At 41.5% G+C, this 22,574-nt stretch overlaps 1 protein-coding gene across 2 annotated transcripts in view; it reads right to left on the minus strand.

Annotated features, from left to right (window-relative positions):
* Positions 1 to 22,574, minus strand: part of PAPPA2 (pappalysin 2) — a gene marked incomplete at both ends in the record, with an annotated part of 217,242 nt that overhangs the window by 38,028 nt on the left and 156,640 nt on the right. For both annotated transcript variants that reach the window (XM_081025226.1, XM_081025225.1), the window contains 3 exons: positions 5,142 to 5,251; positions 6,926 to 7,061; positions 8,421 to 8,589. In XM_081025226.1, the coding sequence (XP_080881352.1) occupies positions 5,142 to 5,251; positions 6,926 to 7,061; positions 8,421 to 8,589 (415 nt within the window). The remainder of the gene's footprint in view (positions 1 to 5,141; positions 5,252 to 6,925; positions 7,062 to 8,420; positions 8,590 to 22,574) is intronic.

The following is a 22,574-nucleotide window of genomic DNA, read 5'->3' on the forward strand; positions in this document are numbered from 1 at the left end:
AAGCAATTTAAAAAAGGGAGAAAGAACAGCAAAAAGGGAGGAAGGGAGGAAAGAGAGACAACCACTTAACAGTTATTAGGACAGTCACACGGCTGTATGAAGGTTGTTTCCTACTTAAAGGTCGCAGGATTGATGGTTAGCCAATTTTAAGTTCTATCAAAATAATTGCTCAATTGTTTTTTCATTCCAATAGTTTTTTGGCAGGATGGGCTGCTCATCACGTCAGACCACAGAACTCTGCTGCTGCCCGTGTTTGTGACAATTTCCTTATTTCTATGGATGTAGGCAACCTAAATGAAATACAGCATTGTCCTGTGTATTTATTGGAACCCTAGCACACTGCCCTGCCATCTGCTTTCCAGTTTCTCTTCCCTTGTCCTCCAACACCCTCTTATCTACTCGTCTCTAGTAATGATGGCTAGATGGCTAGGGGTCCATCCACACTGAGAGTGAGCAAGTCCACTCTCTTAAAGCTGATGAAAAACGAGACCTTTGCATGAGTGATTTCTTTTCCCACTGGTGTGGGGCAAGTGGCACTGGAGCTGTTATACATGACTGCATCCTTCAAGAGGACACTTTGGAGTGGGAGGGCAGACAAGGGCAAGGATTAGGACATGAGGAGACAGAACGGATGGTGAGACCATTCAGTTGGAAATTATGGCTCCTGGAGGGTACTATCTTCTTTTTCTTCCTCTTCTCTCTTCCTCTTAAAACATGTTGTGTTTATCTCAATAATTATTAATCCTTTGGGGACCAATTTTGGAAAATGAAGTAAGAAATTATAAGATTTGCCTTGACTGAGCGATTCTGTTGAAGAACCGGGGAGCTGAGAGAGGGATTTCATGCAGAGAACCTTCGAAAACCTAACATGTGCAGCCACAGGAAAATCTCATTAATTTGGACCTCATGATTATAATATACTAAAAAAAGAAAAGCATTGTCTGTGAAAAATAAGTTTATGAAGCAAACTACTAGGGAAAATGAGATGTTATGATGGATGCTTTTGTACTTCAGACAGAAACTCAAGTGCAATTTAGAAAACTCATTTACACATAAACAATTGCCACATTATGCATAGAAAAGAATCCATGAAATCAGGTTCCCGAAGGACCACTTCTTTACAATGTAAGTCAAAATGTTATTTTCCTATGTTAAATAGGAAAGTCGCAAGATAATAACAAAACACTCTGTCCACATAGTGGTTGATCATAAAAATTCAACCTTGCATAGGCTTTTTGGAAAAAATCCCTGAGAAATGGCTCGATGCAGGTGGGAGCCATTTTCTTCCCCAGGATCTTTGGTTTCATCCAGCAACCTTGTTCTGAGCAAGGGATGAAGAGAGTCATGCATTGAGGAGCTCTGGGGATGAAAGTGAGACATCATTCCGACCGACAAGAGTCTTACAGTGTTAGAATGAAAGATAAGAAGGGAAGAAAACAATGAAGAAGAGAACAAGCAGGGATGAGAAAAGTACAAAGTGCTCCCAGCAAAAGCCTGAGGCACTCTCCACACCCTCAGCTCAGGTTCGCTGGGCATCAGGCCTCCGGGTACCGCCAAGAGGTCTGGAGGGTGGTCGGGCAGAGGCCCTCCGGTGTCTGGGGCTGAGCTTCGGTACTGAATCGGTGCTTGGCTATCTCCTGCTGGTCCCAACCACCAGATTCTACTGCTCAGTCACCTGGCAGGCATTTAGTGAGCTGTCAAGAAGCCCTTTTGTTTACCATCCTCTCTTTCTGTCGGGATATTTCTCTGCTGAGGCCATCACCATAGAAAGGTGTAGATGTCTGTTTATAGTGAGGGAGGAAGACGCCATTACAACAACAAAGGCCCAGAATTTTGACCCCCTACCTCTTGTCTCCCAAAGCCACCACACCCTTGAGACATTTAAAAATAATAATATAATTTCATCCTTACTCTCTTCTGTCTCACAACCAAAGCTGTTAGAAATTGCTTCTTTAGTCAGAGGTGTCACAATAGGAAACACTGAATGGCCATGAATTTTCATCCAGCCTCATGTGTAAAAGGGACAGAAAAAAGATGAACAAATGATCTACACATTTCTGTCTACACACACACACACACACACACACACACACACACACACACACGCGTGTGCGCAAAGTATAAAATAATGTCTTTTTTTTTCTTTTTGAAGATACCTTGTCAGAAATCAAGGAAATCTCCCAAAGTATGATTTGTACTAAAGTGAATTGAAATGGTATTGTTATTTAATCCAGAACTATGTGTTAGAAACTGTCTAAGACATTTCACATGTCTTATTTTGAATTTTTGTAACAACTCTGCAAGACAGATACTATTATCCTCATCCTTGCTATTCATAATAAGTAGACAGGGGCTCCAAAGGTAGTATTTGAACCCAGGACGACCTCACTCTTCTTTTCATGCAAGTTACTACTTTGAGCTGTTTTTCATCAAAACCCCAGGCTACCTAAGTTCTCAGAAATTCTTCCTTTAATGAAAAGTATATTATTCTAGGAGTCAGGTATCATTTGCATGAATAAAAACCAGCAGAACCCCCTGAGAAACGCAAATAAACTTTGGAGGCATTTAAAAAGTATACTCGATTGTTCATTAAAAACAAACCCTTTCACAACAAGGAAAAGCAGTATTATAGGGACATATTTCTCTAAATTGTTTTTGTTAGACTTCATGGGGAAGGAAGGGAATTGTGGGAATGAGGGAATTCTCATGGTTGAGAGAAGTGACCTAAACATACACAGGTGGGGATGGGGAAAGCAAACAAGCAAACACACAAACAAAAACTACAGCAAATGGTGATTCCTGGGAAATCACACTGAGCTTGGAGCCAGATCGTTTCCTGTCATCTTGCGACCGTCAACAGATCATCCAACAATGTCTAATTTATCAGTGAAATAAGGATAATAAAGTCTTCTTTTCCTACTTTATTGGTTTGTGATAAGATTTAAATCAAATTATAAATATATACAAATATACATCATATACACAAGTTTGAAAACAAAGTGTTCTCCCAACGTAAGGTACCGCTTTTACTACAAAGAGTAAGGTCATTGGAAGCAGACTAGAGAAACCGTGTACTTGAATCCATTTGCTCTGTAGTCTTGCCAGAGACAAAGGCATGTGAAGCATGGAGTTAGCAGAGGTTTGCATGAAATAGTTGTTCGCCATTTACTAACCCAATGAACTAGGCTCCAAATAGGTGTGCTTAGAGGGTACTTAAAATTTTCGTGTTGCCAGGATTTTATTTTGTGGTAGCCATGTTTCTCAAAGCATAACGGCGGTGCTTGTTCAAGACATGTGCTTGAAGGCATGCGTCGCTGGCCTCTGTGAAGGGTGGAACCCAGGTCTGTTCCTTTCACAAAATGCCTAAGTGATTCTGAAGGACACTGGAATCTAAGCTTGAGTACCATATGGGTTAACCCCTCAAATAAATCAATTTGTTAGCAATAAGGATTTTACTCCATGAAGAGTTAATTTACTAAAACTGCTTGGGTTTACGAGGCATCATTTCTTCTTATTTATGAGGACCAGGTTAGATTCCCCAGCCCTCAAGAGCCACTGAGTGCCCCCAAATGGCAGACGTCATGAGATCATGTACAGTTGGTACCTAATTGCCTGTCTGAGGACCTGGGAGCATAAGAGCCATAATCTCATCATCATTCTATTTTTTCCATTGACTTCTTTTTGGTTTTCTCTTACAATGAAGTTTCAATTTCCTACAAACAAAGCATCCTATGTAGGCACTGTTTGAAAACAATACTCTTTAATTTCAGAATATCTAGGAAAGAGCTGAGAGAACACAGGCTTGTTTAGCCATTCTATGATAACTAGTGGTAACTATTGGGTTAACCCTTGGTTTCCTTTTGGCATAAAAAAAATACTTGATTTGGGGGTGCAGGAACAAATAAAAATGTTCTTAATTATGTTTTTTAACTTTGGAAATTCTGACCTTTGGGATTTCTTTTCTTTTTTTGGGGGGGAGGGACAGGGGGACAAAGTACTTTTATAAAGTGAAGGTGAGGCTCATTTTGTGAGTTACCTCACTTCCCCTACACTGTTGGAAGCAGCGAACTGAATGACTTCACTTTGTTTCCACACAGAAATCTGAAACAAGTCTCAGGAATGCCACTTAACTAATAGAGCTCCTAAAGATATTGCAAACTGTACGCAGGTGCCACATAGTTTAGCCATAGCCCCAAATCATAAAGAGCAAGGCAGTGTCATTACAGATGAGAAGAGCAGGCAGAGGTGAGGGGAAGCAACGCATCTTCAGTAAGAATGGCAACTGATCAAGAAAGGGTAGTACGCATTCAGCACAAAGTTAAAAGGGTTTCTCTGCAGGTTCTCATCGGATACTCATGTTAACCTGAGGAGATAGGTATGACGCCTCTTTTATACGAGGGCAGGGAGGCACAGAGGAAGGTTAAACGGCCTAAGGTTACACAGCTGACGAATGACAGCGACCAGGAGTAACATCTCAGCATTTTTTTTTAACACATTTCTTTTTTTTTAATTCTAAGGTCTACAGGGTTTCCGCGATTGTTATAGTGCTCACAATCATAACGTGGATAAACGATTTTCCCAGATAGTTTGATGTTTGGCTTAAGGAAAAAAAAGTATTCTGCCTTCATTTCCTCTCTGGGATGGGCAGCTTGAATTTGACGAGGGTGTGATTACACACAGCAGTACAAAGCTGCGGAAATGTACTCAGTTCGGGGGAAAAAATATACATTGACTTTTCCAGTAGAAAAGAGTGCTACAACAATTTCTTCGCTCATTCAACCAGGGCTTATAAGATACCTACAAAGTGTGTGGCACCGGAAAAGGCTCTAGGAATATAAAGATGAACAGGAATAACGAACAAAACACCATGGACTTCCCACACCTGTACTGTTATTCTTTATGTCTCTGAGTCTTCTTTCTAGGTTATCTTTTAAAATTTGCTTTGCATGTGGACCATCATTTTTTCTCACACTCTCTTTGTCGTTCTTTTTAAAATCCTTCTTCCTAGGAATGATCCATGTGGTTGTTTGACTTAAGGATGCTTTGAAAGGCCCTGAAATTATCCCAGGGCATCAGCTATCAGTGGAGAAATGCTCAGCAGCCTGACGCCCGTGGCACATAAAAAATGCCCCTTTCCTCACCTGGACTTTGACGGGCTCCATCCAGTGCTCCAGAGTGTCAGCAGTGATGTTCTCTGGCAGAATCACAGGATCATTGGGGGGCATTATACACGATGGGGAGCACACTGCACCTGAAGGAACAGAAATTTACAGCGTACACTTGAACTTCCCAGATCTCAGTCTTTTTCATCCTGGAATCAATAGCTTTGGTTTTTCAAGAGCAATTTCTATGTTATAGGTCACGATTATCGTGGTTATTGGCAGGGCTGATATTCATCTACCATGTGCCTGATAGTTTCTACATGAATTCGTAAGGAGTCACTTCCCCACGTTAACTCCTATTCCCCAAGTGCCCCACCCCCCATTCTGGTCCAGGACTCTTTTTGAATCCATGAATCTCTGCATGATACTGCAATGAAAAGATTAAGTCTTGGTCCAGCAGACCTCCAAGACCCCACTCCTGGACTCTGGCTAGCCAAAAATATATCCTGATTGGTTGATGCCTCTTAAGTACATTTAATATTCTTCCTGCTTATAGGCTCTTCTGAAGCATATAATCACAGGATCTATTACCTCAGAACTTTACTACTTGAGAAAAAAATGGCCCAGGAATTATGAAGGCAGATTTATAATGCCCATTGCTACACTGAAGATAGTTACGCTGACAGCCAAGAAAACTGTATGATTAAAAAAGAAAATAATGGGAAATCAGAAGAGATTTTGGCTATGTGTTGGCCTCTCGAAGGAAAATCTTGCTGCACTCTTTTGTATATGGAGTCCAAGTGTCTTCTAAAGTTCTATTCACAGAAGGCACACTCTGGGTTCTCTATTCCTCACCTGTAGCTTTAATGATCTCCAAGTTTCTTTTCAGTTCTCATTATCTCCATTTTGATGATTTTTGCTAACTTGTATAATAACTCAAAGAGCTACAAGCCCCTTAAGGACTAAATATATGTGAGTGCCTGACATTTTAATGTAGAAATTAGAGGGTGGGGACATGAGCATATTTGCTCATGAAACTCCACTCGAGAGGCATAGTCTAAGCACCTTAATCACACACCTAACCACAAGATATCTCCGAGCAAAGAGCAACTTGAAGATAGTAAAGAACCATCTCCGAAATTAATGAGCTTTCCCATTAAATTATACCCATGGCATTACACAAGTTAGAATGACTTGTACAATCACTTCTTTCTTGCAGAGTTCAGAATTCCGGGTTAATCTCACAAGGTGTTCCACAAACAGCACCTCTTTACTATGATGCTTTGGTCCAGCCAGGGCATCACCAGCAATCAGCTCTGGCCACAGAGACCTTTAATTGCAATTATTGGATCCAGAAATTGCCCAGAAGCTCTGGAACCTGGTCCTCTGTAGAGAAAGAATCGCTGCAGAGCAACACCAGCAAAGGCAATCTCAAATGGTCTCTTCCAAGAGCTCTGCTCGAGTCACAACTGCAGAGGGAATGAAAGAAGAGCCCAGCACATGTGTGGTATATGACTACACATTCCCACTTTTCCTCTTGGAAGTACAACTGCCACCAACCAATCCACTTTCAGCCTGCGGCGAAGTGAGAAACACAGCCAGACATTGTGCAAATGGTTCAGCCACTATACTAACATGACACACACATTGGGAAGAGCACAAAGCAAGAATTTGCCATTCATTTCACTTTTACTGAAACAGCTAAGCGGCAACTGCATTTCCATCCAGTCCTCAGGGAGAACAGTGGACCTGACTTGAGATTCAGACAGGTCTAATGAGAAGATTCCTTGAGAGCAGAGTTCAGCATCTCTTCCTGAACTTACCAATGCCATATCCTTGTTCACACTTGTACTCCACGAAGTTCAGCTCTGATGGGGGTGGTGGACATTCCCCTTGCAGCCTCTCACACCACTTGAACTCCTCCGACCACAGCCCCTCCTTCGTGCATAGGATGGAGAGCTAGAATGTTAAAGGTAAAGAACATTTCATTCTTGTTTTGTTAACCTCATTCAGAGGCGGGGAAAGTGGTCTGATCAATGGTAACATTCTCCCACTTCCAGGACTTAGATTAAAAGACACTGATGAAATAATACACCAGGCTGCTACTGACCAAAACAAATTTACAAAGTCAATGACAATTGTTTGCTCTTTTGATGTGAAGGAGTTATGAGCAATTTTGTCATTAATGAAATTTATTCACAATGTATTTTCCTTTGGCTATGACATGAGAATGAGCTTCAACTGTCACTCGTGCATTCTGAGATGTTTTGGGAATTTTTTTCCAGATGGTGCTCTTTTGCATTGATTCCTCCATACTGTCACACAAATGCTGTTTGTGGCAAACATCAGACTTTTTTCAAGATGAGTTTGATCTGGTGGAACCAAGTCATAATTTTTCTGAAGGTGCGTTGGAACTTTCTGCTTGGATGGACACACCATGGTTACTTTTGGTTTCACCAAAGTTCTATTGCCTTTCTCCACCTGTTTGTTGGTTTGTATAACTCTTGGCTTCACACCTCCAATAACGTAGAACAAGAGAATAGCACTAACTCACAAAACCCAAGCAAGTGAGATTTTAGAATTATAGATAACTCTCCATTCATATGGCCAACTTCGTGAGTCCATAAATAACCAGTGCAAACAGATGTGTTTGTCTCATTCATGGCATATTCTTTTCATATCTGTCCTGCAGTGCTTATCTTGGAGTGCTGGACACTGAGATAAAGACATGAGCCAGGAGAGAAGTCAAGGTCATTGATCTTTGCCCAGGAAGTCTGCTTAACTTCCTGTCTCATGAATGCGTGTCTTACTTGAAAAGATTCTAAAATAGAATTGATCTTAGTCACATAACCACGATAAGACTGTGGTTTTCATTTCGGACTTTGTCAGCCAAAATCCTAGAGAGAATAATAGTCAAACCAAGCTTTCAGCTTTCCCTTTGCTGAAGAATTCATGTGTCTGCCCAGGGCTCGGTTCTACAGAAGAATATAATACCAGCATTCCTGATATTAGGTCAGTGGCTATTCATGGGAGGAAATCACATTGCCAAATAAGAATCCTAGCACTTTCGGGAATGTACCCAGATACCCAACTATCAGGCTTTTCTTCTTATCCAAGAGAGAGTTCTGAAAAAATATTCCAAAACGTGATATCTTCTGAATTTCCTATCAAATAGTATCATTACCTCCTGTCAGAATCCCAGCTTAGTAGGGCTCTGCCTGTTGGGATTCTCCTACATTATTTCTACTCAACATTCTTGGATTGGTCATCAAGATTAGAGCACAGCCGGAAGCAAAGCAAAGTTGAAGTCATCCTTACCCTTTCACTTTCCGGGTTACAGTTGAGAACACACTGGCTGTTGAGCTCAAAGCCATTGGTGCATTCATACATGCCTTCAAAGACAGGGGAAGGGGGCTCGCACACCACGGGAACACAGCTGCCTTGCTCCCAGGTTCCATCCTCCAGGCACTGTATCTTCAGGAACTTGCTGATAAGACATAAAATATAAGAACTCATCAGACTCCCTCAAGGAGCTCATGGAAGAAGATTGGATACTTCGTGAGATGTGATAAGAATTAGCAAATAGGCAGGGGCAGTTGGTTCTTGCTAGCCAGATGTCCTACCTCTCCAGTCTAATTTCTAAGTCATGGAAGTAAAACTAGTAATGTACACTTAATAGCAGTGATAATAGTAGCTGGTGTATAGTAATATTTGATATGTTACTCTCACGAGAGATTGATAAGTATCAGCACAGAGTCTAGACTGTGTAGAGTTGGGTTTTCTTTAAGCCTTTCATCTTGGAGAAGTCTCACATGTTAAGTGACGGGGAGGATGGGGGACAAAGAAGGTTATCATACATGTAGGGACTACCCAGAAGTGATCTGAGGCTCATTAATGTTAATGTGGTGATGGAATGGTGAAGTTGCCGATATTGCTGGTTCTCCAGAGAGAGGAGAAGATGAAGCAGTGTGAATCTGAATTTTCTTTTAAAACAGAGGCTCTTAGACTGAACTTGTATCATAACTCGCTGGAGATTACCATGGTCATTTTGTTTGTTTACAAGTCCATTTTTTCCTTGGAAAGCATTCATAGCTTTCATCACATTCTCAAAGGAGACGTGACTCAACGTTGCCCAGGAAAACTCGCCTTTCCTTCTCATGAATGGACATGGCCTCCCACCCAAGAGACTGCATTCGAGGTAGACGGCAATCAACAGAATCAGGTGTTGATACTTCAAAGTCTATTCCATTCCCCTTCTGACTCACTGCCAATTTGAAGATGCTTTGCATTTTGCTGTTTCAATGCATCTACTTCTGATTCAAAATATTCCTGGGTACAGATAAGCTTGTGATTCTAAAACAGAAATAATCCTTTGGCCATTGACTCAACCACATAGTGGCCTCAAATTGCTATTTTCACGATGCCCTTTGTAAATTTAAATATGCCCATCATCCACACAGTTTGAATTGACTGCTATTGTACAATACCTCCTGTCTATTTCCCCAGTATTCTAATTTTATATTAGTATAAATGTGCACATGTCTATCTTTCCCACTGGGCTGGAAGCTTCCTGAAGGTAAGGATTACGGCTTATTCTTGTGTTTTTAATTCACAGGAACTAAAACAACATCTGGCTTATATTAGGCATTAATTATTTGCCAATCATTCAACCAAAATTCACAGCATGTTAGACACACTGAAGAGCACAATACATATTTTAACAAACTAAATCATCAGAATACCCCTAAGGAAATGGTGTTGGTATTCCCATTTTATAAAGAAACATACACAGAGATGTTAAGTATTTTGCCCAAGACCCTACAGCACAGACTGTGTTTGATTCAGAATAATTTACATAAATTTTAATAGTTTAATGTATACATATATATTTTAGTTTAACGTATTTTAACAACCTCTACTTAGAACTAAGTGGAGTATTTAGTTGATTATTAAATTGTTCTTCACACCTTGATTCCCAGGAATATTTTAGGATAGAAATTTGATTTTTATGACCGGAATTCTTCACCATCATAGTTTACGTGGACATATATCTACTCTCTGTTCATAAGAAACACTATTTTTGAGTGGTATTTTGGGTGTCTGGCAAGACATACATAATTTCATTGAATCTCCCAAACAGCAGTTGAAGGCAAATATCATTATCCACATTTCAAAGGAGGACACTGAGCCTGAGAGAGATGAAAAGCTAGCTTAAAGATCGATTCACAGTACAAGCTGCCGACGGTACTTGGATCCACGTAGACCTGCTGCTATAGCCAGACACTGTTCCTCCACTGTGTCAGGATGAACTGCCCCTTATATGCTCTATAGTCTCCTTTTCATATTAGTATCATCTGTCCTTACTGAGCCTCCCAGATGCCCTTTATCCTGATGCTACATCTATCAGTGTGGTAAAAATAGGAGACTCATTTTTAAAATTTTGTATTGAGTAATAAATTACATACACAACATTACACAAATCTTTGTATACAGCTCAAGGAATTCTCACATGTGAACACGCCTGGGTAATCACCACTCAGATCAAGATACAGAGAATTTGTAGCCCCCTAGAAACTCCCCGGGGTGTTCCTTCCCAGTTAAACCTCCCCACGCCCTGCAGCCCACACTATTCTGACTTTCATCAGCATAGATAAGCTTTGCCTGTTCTTGAACTTTCTATAATTGAAATCACACACTATGTACTCTTTAGTACATGCCTCCTTGCCCTAATGGAAGATGTTATTTTAAAATACCTCCCCAAATGTATTTTCAGTGAAGGTGTTTTTACTATATGGAAGCTCCTTTTGGTCCTTCTCCTGGCCTGGATATTTTACTCTTTGTTCCCAGTACAGACTTTATATCCTCCGAGGGACTCTCTTCTTTTTACCACCTCCCACAGATGAAATCCTTCTCCTACCTCTTCTGAATTGACATCCCCCAGCTGGAGAGGACAGGCAATACCACTGATACTGGGAGGGAGACGAGACTGTAAAACCTTGCATGTCAGCATAGTTATAAAGGAAAACCCTTGCTTGGCCAGGACGATAATATTTTGACTTCATGTGGTATTTTTCTCTGAATTGATTGGAACACTTCAGCCATGGAAACAGTCCTCCTTTTCCTTGCCCAGAGTGAAGAGCTATTCAAGAATGCCGATTTCATATTGTTCCTTGCCAGTTTAATAACCTCAGGGGTGAGGGGTGACAGATCAAACTTGGATGGAGAAGAGTGAGTTGGATGTTGTGGGTGGTATCCAGACATCATGATACGTCTGTGCTACAAATCACCAGTAATACCAGTAAAATATAGGTGTGTGTGTTGTGGGGTGGGTGGAGATGCTGGTAGGTAGGTGGGAAGCAGCACAATTCTCACTGGTGCCCCTGGACCCCTCAGGAGGCACTGCAGACAGCAGTGGGGAGAGGCTGGGAGAGGCTGGGAGAGAGTCCTGATCCCTAGGAAATCCAGTTTTCTTCCTACAGGGGTTCCTATGCCTGCTCAACCTCACGGATTCCCCTCACAGTTTCTTTTCCCTCATACAGGGATGGCCTCCTATGGCCACCTCTCCATAAGTCTTTCACAGAATCTGCATGTCATAACTTCAGATGAGACACTTCAGGTTCCCCTTCAGACTTCTCACAAAACATCAGCTCCTCAGGCCCAATAGCAAGGGCTGTCCCACTGGCTCCATCCATGCCTGCCAATCCCTGCTTAGGATGCTAACCCTGAGGTCTCACAGCATGGAGCTTAGCACTTGAATATTCTGCGCTGGTTCTGGCCATTTTGCTCTAAAAGGGATTGTGGCAGGAATCAGTGTCCTGGACTCCTCCCATCTCCAGGAAATTTTGTTCCCACACAAGGCCCTTGAAGGGGACTGATGCCTATAGCAATGGCAGGACTCTGACCTTAGTAGTATCATGGCTGCTTCCTCCAGTTTGGTGATATTCAGGAGTGACCCGACCCTTTTAAAGTTTTTCACGGAAAATAAAATTGTTTATTCACAATGGTCCGACTCTTTCTCAGCAAGTGTACGAATTAAGAGCCAAGTGACACTTTGAAGCCATGAAGTGAGTAAGTTTACATTTCAAAGAATGATGGTATCAGGTACTAGACCAACGCACACTGGCAGGCCCCCATTGGGACAGGGATTCCAAGGTTTCTTTGACAGTCTAGGCCAAGTGTCTTTCATATGAATCATTCTGCTCGCTGACTATCAGCTTCCTATATCTTCTTTATCCCAGTAGAGTAAGGGGGGCTAACTTATCTCATTCTACAGACAGGAAACTGCACATTAATAACCACGTGACCTGCCCAATGCCACATAGCAAGCAAGCCACTGGCAAAAGCAAGTATAGAATTCAGCGTCTTGAAATCATGATATAACACCCCGACCATTAGACCACTGGTTTCCAAATGATATATGTAGACCAATGATGGAGGAACCATTTCAAAAACCTGGATTGACAGGCGTATCGAATCAAACTTACTGGGCTGGCCTAGCAGTCTATATTTTTAAATTCGCCAGCAGCTTTCACATATAGCCAGGTGGGCAAATTAATAAAATCTAGGCTGCTTTCCTTTGCTAGCAAAAATAAACCATAGGTGTAGCTATCAGAGAGAAAAATCATCTACCTAACAACCCCGATCGAAAGGTTGGATGCTTAGCGAAGACCAAACAGGACAGACACTAACTGGGCACAGGGTATCGTGGGGGCTTGGGGTAGAAGAGAGTTTGTATTTATTTTCCCTCTAACTACTTCAGACAAATCACAATTTCTAAGTTAGAAGACGCTTTCTCCAATTTCCAGAACTTGCGGTATCCACCTAGTGCAGAAAATCCAGCTGTGCTCTTTCTGATTCTGACATCATTGCCAGAAATAAAGATCTGGTAATCAAAACTTGGCCGAAAGTTTGATTGATGTTTCTTGAGGCACACATGCGTGTCTACCCCATCTTTCTCAAACCACTGCCAGGTTTTCAAAAGTAATATTTATTTTCCATTGAAGAAAATAAAAGTATGATTGTTGACTCCAAAAGAATTATCATGTCTTTACTGAGGCAGGGCATCTGGTGTCTCCAATGGGTAGACTCTTATGAATAATTATAATAACAGAATAACAACAAAATATCAAGCACGTATGCGGTAGGCACAGTGCAGAAGAATATATATCTACAGCATTATATCCTCAAACCCACCCTATGTGATAAGAACTACTGTTATCTGAGTTCTTGCTTCCCTTATGTCCAGACATGTTCATCGTCAATCATCCTTATTTCAGTCAATGATACCACCATCTACCCTGTTGCTTAAATTTGAAACACTGATTCTACTCTTTCTCTCAACCTTATCTTTTTCCCCAAGCTCCCACATGACCACATTCATCCATCAGCAAGTCCTCTCAGTTTTACCTCCCAAATATCTCTGGAATCTGTCCCCATGCCTCTTGCATCTCCACTACCATGAGTGCTAGCTCAAGTGTCCATCTCTCACCTCCTAACTGGACACCTCACTTCTCTGGATCCCTTCTGACCCAGTCAGCAGACATCAGTCAGAGGGATATTTCATAAAAACAAATAGATCCTGTCATTTTCCTGCTTAGAACATTTCAATTGCCTCCTGTTGCATGAAGAAGAAAATCCACACAGTCTCACTTCTCACTCCCGAGGTCCTGTGTGATCTGGCTCCACTTTCTCTGACCTCATCCTATGCCCCATCCACCTTCTTGAATGCACTTCGTCCACACTGGACTTAGAATCCCATGCACAGCCAAGTTCTTTCCCTACAAAGGATGTTGGTGCCGTTCTCTCTGCTTGTGATATTTTTCTTTTTCCTCTTCTCTTGACTGGCTCTTCTTTCTAAGAATAAGTTTCCCCACCCCAAAGCAAACTTATTTTACACCTGCAATTGTTTTTAGTTTTTAATTGAAGCACTTGTACACCTCTCATAGAATATATATGCTGTCATTATTTTTGTTTTTTGGTTTTAGTCATTTATTGCCTCTCTCTCCTACTGGAATGTAAACTTGGTGAGGGCAAGACTTTATTTTGTATTATTTCCCCCTTTATTTCGTATTATATTTCGTATTATATCAGACATATAATAAACATTGGTTCAATGAATGTATAGCTGTTTATTTTATAGATGAGGTAAGTAAGGTTTAGAAAAGTAAAATAACTTGCCTGGGGTCATGTAACGGGTTCAGAGCACAGATTAGCACCAGCAGTCTGGTGCCATGCCTACGAGTAAGTCATAATATGGAAGCACTAGTATTCCCACCAACAGAGCTGCAGATAAACAACCTCCCTTTACTTAGAACCTTTTACGGAGTATCTCAAAGTCCTACCACATAAAATACCTCGAAAAAGGAGATGTAAGGAGTAACCACATTATTTCCATTCCATAGATTAGGAAACTGAAGCCTTACTGATTAATTGCATTGTGTGACACGTGGTCAGTTTTCTAAAATTGAAATCAGAAGCCTCATTACTCAAATTATAGTTTTGCCCCTTACTGCTTATGGTGTGCTTCCTGGAACAGCCACACGGGGATCACTTGGGAGCTTGGTAGAAATGCAGACTGTCAGGCTCCACCCCAGACTAACTCAGTCAGAATCTGCATAGCACCGAGACCCTCAAGTGATTCCTATGCACATTCAAGTTTGAGAAGTACTGACCTAGACCATTTTAAAAGACACAGTCCTCTACTGACTCCAGATAGAACCATCAGCACTTCCAAATGTCATGCCAGTTTCTTCTGAACAAATTGCAGGCCTGGTTTCTCAAGCCAGTCTCCTAAATGGAGGGCAGGCTGACTTCAGCATGGCTAGTATGCAGCCCATCATTGCCAGTCTGCACTCTCTAACACCGGGCCTCCCGATGTCTGGCCCAGTCCACTCTCTGGAAGTCGTATCCCCAGCACCACCCCACTTAGCTTTGGACTTCCATTCTTCCCTGTCTAAAAAAAAAAAATTCCCCTTACAAAGCTCTTCTCCCAGGTAAAATAGAGCCTCTCTGTTAGAATGAGAAACCAGCTAAACGTAGATGGATAGTTCTAATTATAAGGTGGATAGTTCTAATTATAAGCCCTACCCCGCACTTGTAACTTTGGACTTTCTTAGGCCTCCAAATTGGCAGGTACAATAATGCCCTGCCCCCAGGTCTGAACACCTAACTCAAGTTTAGGACCCCTTCTCATCTCGGTCACTTCCCTAATTGTCCAACCCTCAGCCTCTTTCATTTCAAGTTCAATAGCCTCCGAGGTCAAATTGCTAATGAATAGCAAAGTTAGGATTAAAACTTAGATCTCACTGACCCAGCACATCTGTAATTAACCACTAAGCCAAGAGATAATACTTGGACTAAGGAAAGCTTTTCTAGCAATTTCACTAAATTGTCTTCTTTAGAAGTTGTAGGAAAGTGCTTAATTGTTAAACTCAATTCTAGAAATCTTTAAAAAGTTCCCAATATTCTGTCTTCAGGGAAGACCTAGATCCAGTCCTCTTGGGTGTGAATGGAGAAGAATTGACCAAATCCCATTGAAAGGAAGGAAATAAAACCTTGGCCATCCATTTAGGCCAGAAGTTCTCCAAGTATAACCTAAAGTGTCATCCACTAAGATCATGCCTGTGTAGTATTTGTTTTTATAACATATCACTGCTTCTTTTTTTATCTCTTGGGAGTAATAAATCGTTATGCATCACTTCTCTGAATGATGTTATACCAAAGTGTTAACTCTTCTCATTGATTCTGTTGAGATAGAAAATATAGGCTTCTAGAGCTGGAAATCACTCAAGATTTTTTTCTTTCTTTCTTTCTTATTTTACAGATGTGGAAGAAAAGGCCCAGAGAAATGAAGTAATTTGCTCAAGCTCAAAAATCTTATTAACCAAGGTATGGGCTTAGGAATCAGAATGGTTTTAATACCGTGTATTGACTGAGTGATGAGAAAGCTACTTAACCATTCTCTGACACTCAATTTCCTCATCGGTGATGGGGATAGCAATACACTGAAACGTATTATTACTGTATTATGTCAAGTTATATATTACTATAACATATATTATATAACACTGTTATTATATAATAACATTAGTAGTGCCGTGAGAGACAAATGGGGTAATATATGTAAAACGCTTAGCACACAGAGCACAAAGGATGAATCATCATCACATGATCATTAACTCAACAGAGAAGAACTGAAACCTTATGCTTTTTAACTCTGCCACACAAATGATCTCTCTGTGTGTGTACAGATGGGCCACACGTGCACGTCCAGCTCCAGGGCCATCCCAGGCCCTCCCCCTAAGTCAGATCAGACAAACCCCAGAGGAGGGGTTTGCCAACCAAACATTTGTTAAACAGTAAATAGTCACAATATGAGGCCTATTTATTGCCATCTTGACCTACGTTTGTGTTTATAGAACTTAAACAGATTGATGTACTTTGGAAAAGCTGATAGCCTGAGTGATCCTCAGAAAGAACGGCTGTTTACAATTCCTCTCAAGAAGGTCTGATGACTAAGCACCTTTCAGATGGCATCTTGGTGAACGACTCGTAGAATGAGTCTATCTAAGTAAAATTAGAAGGCTGGAAAAATTTAGAAGTCAAATTAATTACGGGCCCTAATGAAGTTAACCTAACCGTCACATATAAAGATAACAGCTAATGAGAAAAAGGTAACCACGAGTGTGAAAGCCATAATATAACATGGTCATTTCGATAAAATATAAGTTCAACACATTTATTTTAGCTTCCTAGAAAGTCAGGTTTGTGACATAACAAAGGGTGATTTGTAATGATGTGTATGAAGAAGTAAATTGCATGGAGAAAAGGAAAGGGCTTAATGGAGAGTAGGTATTATAAAATATGAAGAAGAAAGAACTCCTGAGATTACCTATGTTTTATAGCTTCTTTGGAGTGACAATTCTGTTTGTATTTTTTCTATTATCTCCAAAAATAAATAAACCCCAAAGAGACCTGTAAAAATCTGGCATGCAAAAATGCTGCTACGCTAATTTTGAAAGACACAAACATTACTCTGGATTTCTTTAGGAAAGACAAAATCCCATGACTGATTTCTTATAGGAACAAAAGTTCTTATTTTTGTTCTTATAGGAACAAAATTTCCTCTAGATTAGTGCTTCTTGATTTGGGCTACTTACTGGCGTGACTTAGGTGGCTTTACAGAAACACTAATGACTGGGGCCCACCCCAGAGATTCTGATGTCATTGGTTTGGGGTGTGAGCTGGACATTCATATTTTTAAAAGTCTCCCTAGGTGGTGCTAATATATGTGAACTATTGTTCTGGTGAGCTTGTTAAGAGGTGTACTCCCTTTTCTGTTATTATTAATTAGTACAGAGCTATGCTAATCAAGCTTAAATGTTGCTTGAATAAATAAAATTAAAACTGTCTTTGGAGACTATCCATTCCTTCTTTGTTGCCAAGGCAACTGCTAGAAGAAAAACATACGCATATATTTCAAAAGTGTTCTTTCACTCTAACGCACTTGAAACAGAGCTCTACTACTTCATGGGAAAAATACCCCTCTTTCCTTTACCATTTTTAGCATCAACTTTAACATCAAAATTCTATCATGATTTTTCTTATCAATTCAGTCTTTTCATCCATTCAGAAACCATTTATTGAGTAAATAAGCAAGCGATAACTGTAGTAGCCATTGGACACGTTATGTTCAACAAATAGTCATGGTCTATGGGAGCATATACATAGACAGGTAACCACACCACTTCTGCTCAGTGAGTTAAACGATATTTCCAGGGAGGTTCTGAGTACAGAACCGTGGGAACCCACAGGAGGAGTGCTTCCTAAAGACAGGGGAGATCTGCTGGGCTTCCTAGAGAAAGGTAAACACAGGAGAGCAGAATTAGCTAAGCAAAAGGTCACTGTTGGGGAGAGCGCTGGGCAGAAGTATAGCATGTTTGCAGGCCTAGAGGCATGCTAGCCATGACGTATATGAAGAAGTGAAAGAAGTTTAGTAGCATCAGAGCCTAAGCTACAGAAGGAGTTGGGTGTGTCAGTTAGAGGGAGGTGGTCCTCCCGTGAGCGATGAGGCTGGAGAAGCAGGCGAGGTCCATGGGACATCATACAAGATCTTGAAACTATTTTAAGCTTTTGGTTTTTTCCTAAATGAAATGGCAGAAAGATCGGTCTTTCAGTTTATGTAGGGGCATGTTATATAATTGGACTTGAGGGGTTTTTTCTTGTTTGTTTTAGATTGTTTTTGCTGCAAAGTGGTGGATATCTTGAGGGTGGAAAACTGGAGTCAGAAAGACCAGTTTAACGTGAAGTTTTCAGTGATCAATTTAAAGGTCAGTTTAAGTGAAAAATGATAGTGGCATATTATAGAAAAGGAGCAGCACAGACAGGGAGAAATGAGCATATCTGCAAGTCGGTAGATGATGACACTCGATGGGATATGATGACTGATTTTGTTGAGGGTGAGGTATGCTGAAGAGTCTCAGGTTATGTGCAGGTTCTTGGACCAAACCAACCACATGAAACAGAAGGACATACAGATTTGAAAGAGATTAGAATAGGCTCTGTTTTGCATAGTAAGAGTTTGAGATGCAGGGGGCGTACCCAAGTGGCTATATCCAGTGGCCGTTGTTGTCCCAGTGGGTGTCATAGCCCTTACGGGAAGAGTCTAGAGTGCCAGTGTAAATTTAGGAATCATCAGCATGTGGAGGGTAGGCGAGGTGATGGGGTAAAGGAACTTCAGCCCTAACAAGTGGGTAGAACAAGAGAGAAAGTGAGTTCCGAGAAACTCCAACATTGAAGAGATGGGCAGAGTCAAAAAAGCTAGGAAAGGAAATTGAGAAGGGACAGCAAAGAAGAAGGAAAATCAAGGAGTGAGATGGAACAGAATTAAGGCAGAAGGGTTTTAAGGAAGGTGGAGCCAGTTATGCTGTAATAAACAGCCTGACTCCATTTTTGATGTTTGACTGCTGACAGCATTCGAGCCCTACCATCTCCCACAAACGAGCAGTCCCAGAAGAAAGCTTGGGAGCTTCCTCTTTTGGCACCAGCAGAAAGTTCAAACCATGCCAGGTCCTGTTAACACACAGGAACCCTCACCACAGCCCCACTCCCTAACCACCGTGAAACCCCAGGCCAGACTCCTTTCCCTGATCTCTCGAGCCATTTGAAGATCAATCTGAGATCTCTCTCTCTCTCTCTCTCTCTGTCTCTCTCTCTGTCTCTCTGTCTCTCCCCTCCCCCACCCCCACCCCCCCCGAAAGCCTCATTATGTGAGTAATAAACCTTTTCCTACTCTCTTGGTCTGTGTATGGCACCATTAGTTGTAACATCCAACCCAAAGTTTAGGTGGGAGGGTCCATCCTCTCTCTCACGGTGACCACAACATAAGGCAAATATTCCCATGAAACAGGGAAGTTCAAAAATAGTCATTGCGAGTATTACGCAGCCATAAAGAAGAAAGAAATCTTATCATTTGCAGCAACATGGATGGATCTAGAGAACATTATGTTAAGTGAAATAAGTCAGAAAGAGAAAGACAAGTACCATATGATCTCACTTATATATGGAATCTAAAGAAAAGACTATGTGAATGAACTAATCAGAAACAGTTTTGGGGACACAAAGAAAAAACTGAGAGTTGTTAGATGGGTGTGAGGCGGGGGAGGTTGGGGATAAGGGGAAAGGTGAAGGGATTTGGAAGCAGCTGGTAACCACAAGATGGCCTCAGGGTTTTTTTTGAAAATTAATTTGGGGAAGGTATTCTATAATGTTGTAAAGATTTTGTTGGGTATCCGATGGACATGCGTCCTATTTGGGAGACCACCTCAGGGATACTGTGGACACCTGATCATGGCATTGTACACCAGAAGCTAAACATTAATGAATGCCAACTATAATTTTATATATATAATGTGATGGTTCAGTGTGAGGTCGGAGGGATAGTGGATGGGGGGAGGGGGGTTCATAGTGTGAGGGATATAAATGATGAACGTCTAAGTATTACCTTGTCTTGTACACCTGAAACTAATAAATTAAAAAAAAAAATAGTCATTGCATCGGCAGCAAGCAGGTCCACGGCAGGCTCTGCTTTGCTGCAGGGACGGAAGTAGAAACCTTAGTGTCAACGTGAAGGACAGAGAGGATGGCAAGATGGAGACAGTGAATACAGGCAACTCTCTCAACAAGTTTCATTGTAAAAGCGAGGGAGAAAGGTACAGTGGTAGTTGGAGGGGATAGGGGATCAATAAAAGACTCTGGGTGTTTGCGTTTGAACATGAGAGGGGCCAGAGCACAGCCACAGAGAAGTAACCAGGTGAGAGGAAGAGAGGGTTCCGATGTAGGAGAAAGAAGGTAAATGGATTGAGATCAATTTGCAAGAGGTGAGATGGACTCCAGAGCAAAGGTGGAGGAATTCATTGTAGACAATAAGAAGGGGGAGAATGTGACTGGCTTGCAGGTGAGCTTGCACACCTGTGGGCAGACCCGTGCACTTTAGAGAGTGAGGTGATATGTTGGAAGTTAGGGAGGAGGGGTCAGGCCTTCAGTAAGAGATGGTGCTTGTCCCCAAAACTTAGAAGGATTTGGACACGGGGTGGAAGGGCCACGCCCCCTTCTTACTACTGTCTTGGGCTGCTGGTCTCTTCTTGGTTTGCCTATTTAGAAAGATCTGCCTAGACGTCCTTTTTCCCTCTTTGCCCCCACATAGAATGCTATAATCTATTCTTTATAGCACACTTCATTATCTTGTTTTTAACTGTTTATCCATTTACCTCATTACAGAGTCTAGAAAATGTAGCAAGTATAAACAAGCAGAAAAAGAAGAGTTATATTCCCTATAAACCTACTACCTTAGATTATGATTATTAACATCATAAACATTCCAGCAATTGAAAAAGTGATAAAAATATACTTTTAATATGGAAATAGGAACCATGCCATTTATCACAACTACTTTCTTGCTTTTATCCACTTAGTATTGATTGTATAGTGAACATTTTCCCATGTCTTCAATATTCCTCCAAACATCTTTAAGGGTAGTAGGATATTTCATGATATGGCTGTACCATCATATGGCTGTACTAGATGAGAGCCATTTATTTCTGTTTTACTGATTATTTTTTTGCCGCCCAACATTCATTTAGCCTCCTTCTCAATTTTCCTCTGGGGAATTAGGGGCATTTGGGTAATGCTGACACCCATTATGACTTCAAGGTCAAAGTCCTTACCCAAGGACTCAGCCACTGCATTTCCCTATCCTCGGGGATTATTTTCAGTATGGGCAGAGCCACCCTCAAATTCCAGGAAGAGGGGCAAGGGATCCAGGAGCCAGGAGGAAGTGCCTACCTATATCCACATCCCCTTCCACGCTCTGCTTCCAGGAGAAATAACACACATGAAAGAGACCGTGGAGGCTGTGGGCTCCTTGCGGCCAGAGTCTTGGTCCCTAGTTCATGTATGGGTCTGCACTCCCAGCCCCAAGACTGGCATAGAGCAGGCAGCTGATATGCCAGCTGCAGCTATGCCCTCCTAGCCATCTCCTCGTTGAATGGGACGAAGCTTAGACAGGTTGGAGAGAAGAGAAAAGTCAGACCCAGTACTTATATTTCTTTTCTCTTGAAACAATGGACTTGAGAAAAAGCAGGCAGATAAGGTACGTGTGGTAGTTGTTTCCTACTTTTAAAAAGAGATGAACAAAAAGGAAGATCTAGGACATGTATTCAACTTCATAGTTTATAAAAGGCTTTCAGTACATTACCTACTTTCAGCCTCCAAACAACACTGTTGGGTAGAAATAATTACCACCCATTCCACTGTGGATGCGAAAGTTGAGTACTTTCTTCAGGCTGTGAATCTGACCATCAGGTGGGTTTTTCCACTACTTCTAGAACTGCATAAAATTAGTGTGTGCCCATTCAGTGTGGATCTCCCTGCCTGCTTTTCCTAATTTCTTCTCCTCCTGCTTGCATGTCCTAGAAAGAAGCTGAGGGCCCCATTTGTACAACTTTGGGCTCTTTCCACCAAGCACAGAACAAGGCTGACATAGTTTATTGCGTAAACACAGGGGCAAGTGACAGTGATTTACACCCGACTTGCAAACTTCTGATTACCAACCCGCCGCCTGCTATGTAAACAGGTATAAACTAAGATTTAAATCAGTTTACACAGTGTGGTAAATAACTGAATCTGTCCTCAATGCGGTGCTTGCGAATGTAAATGTTTAAGCCCAAACCAATGCTGATGTTGTGATGCAAGTTTCCAGGTTTCTCAACCAGAAAAGTGCTGCCCATGAAAGGTCCTTGTGTGTCCTGCCTGGGGTGGAGACACAGGGGAGGCAGAAAGCCCACAGTTTTGAGGGGGAGTCTCACTGTGCCGAGAGAGCTGGAAATAATCCCTTCGCCCCTGATTCTTCCTGCTCCTGAGACTTTTCTCTCCCCCCACTTCCCGCCCCCCACCCCAATTATTTTTCACTGCACT

Source organism: Rhinolophus hipposideros (assembly GCF_964194185.1).
Source record: "Rhinolophus hipposideros genome assembly, chromosome: 19".
NCBI classification, from domain to species: Eukaryota; Metazoa; Chordata; class Mammalia; order Chiroptera; family Rhinolophidae; genus Rhinolophus; species Rhinolophus hipposideros.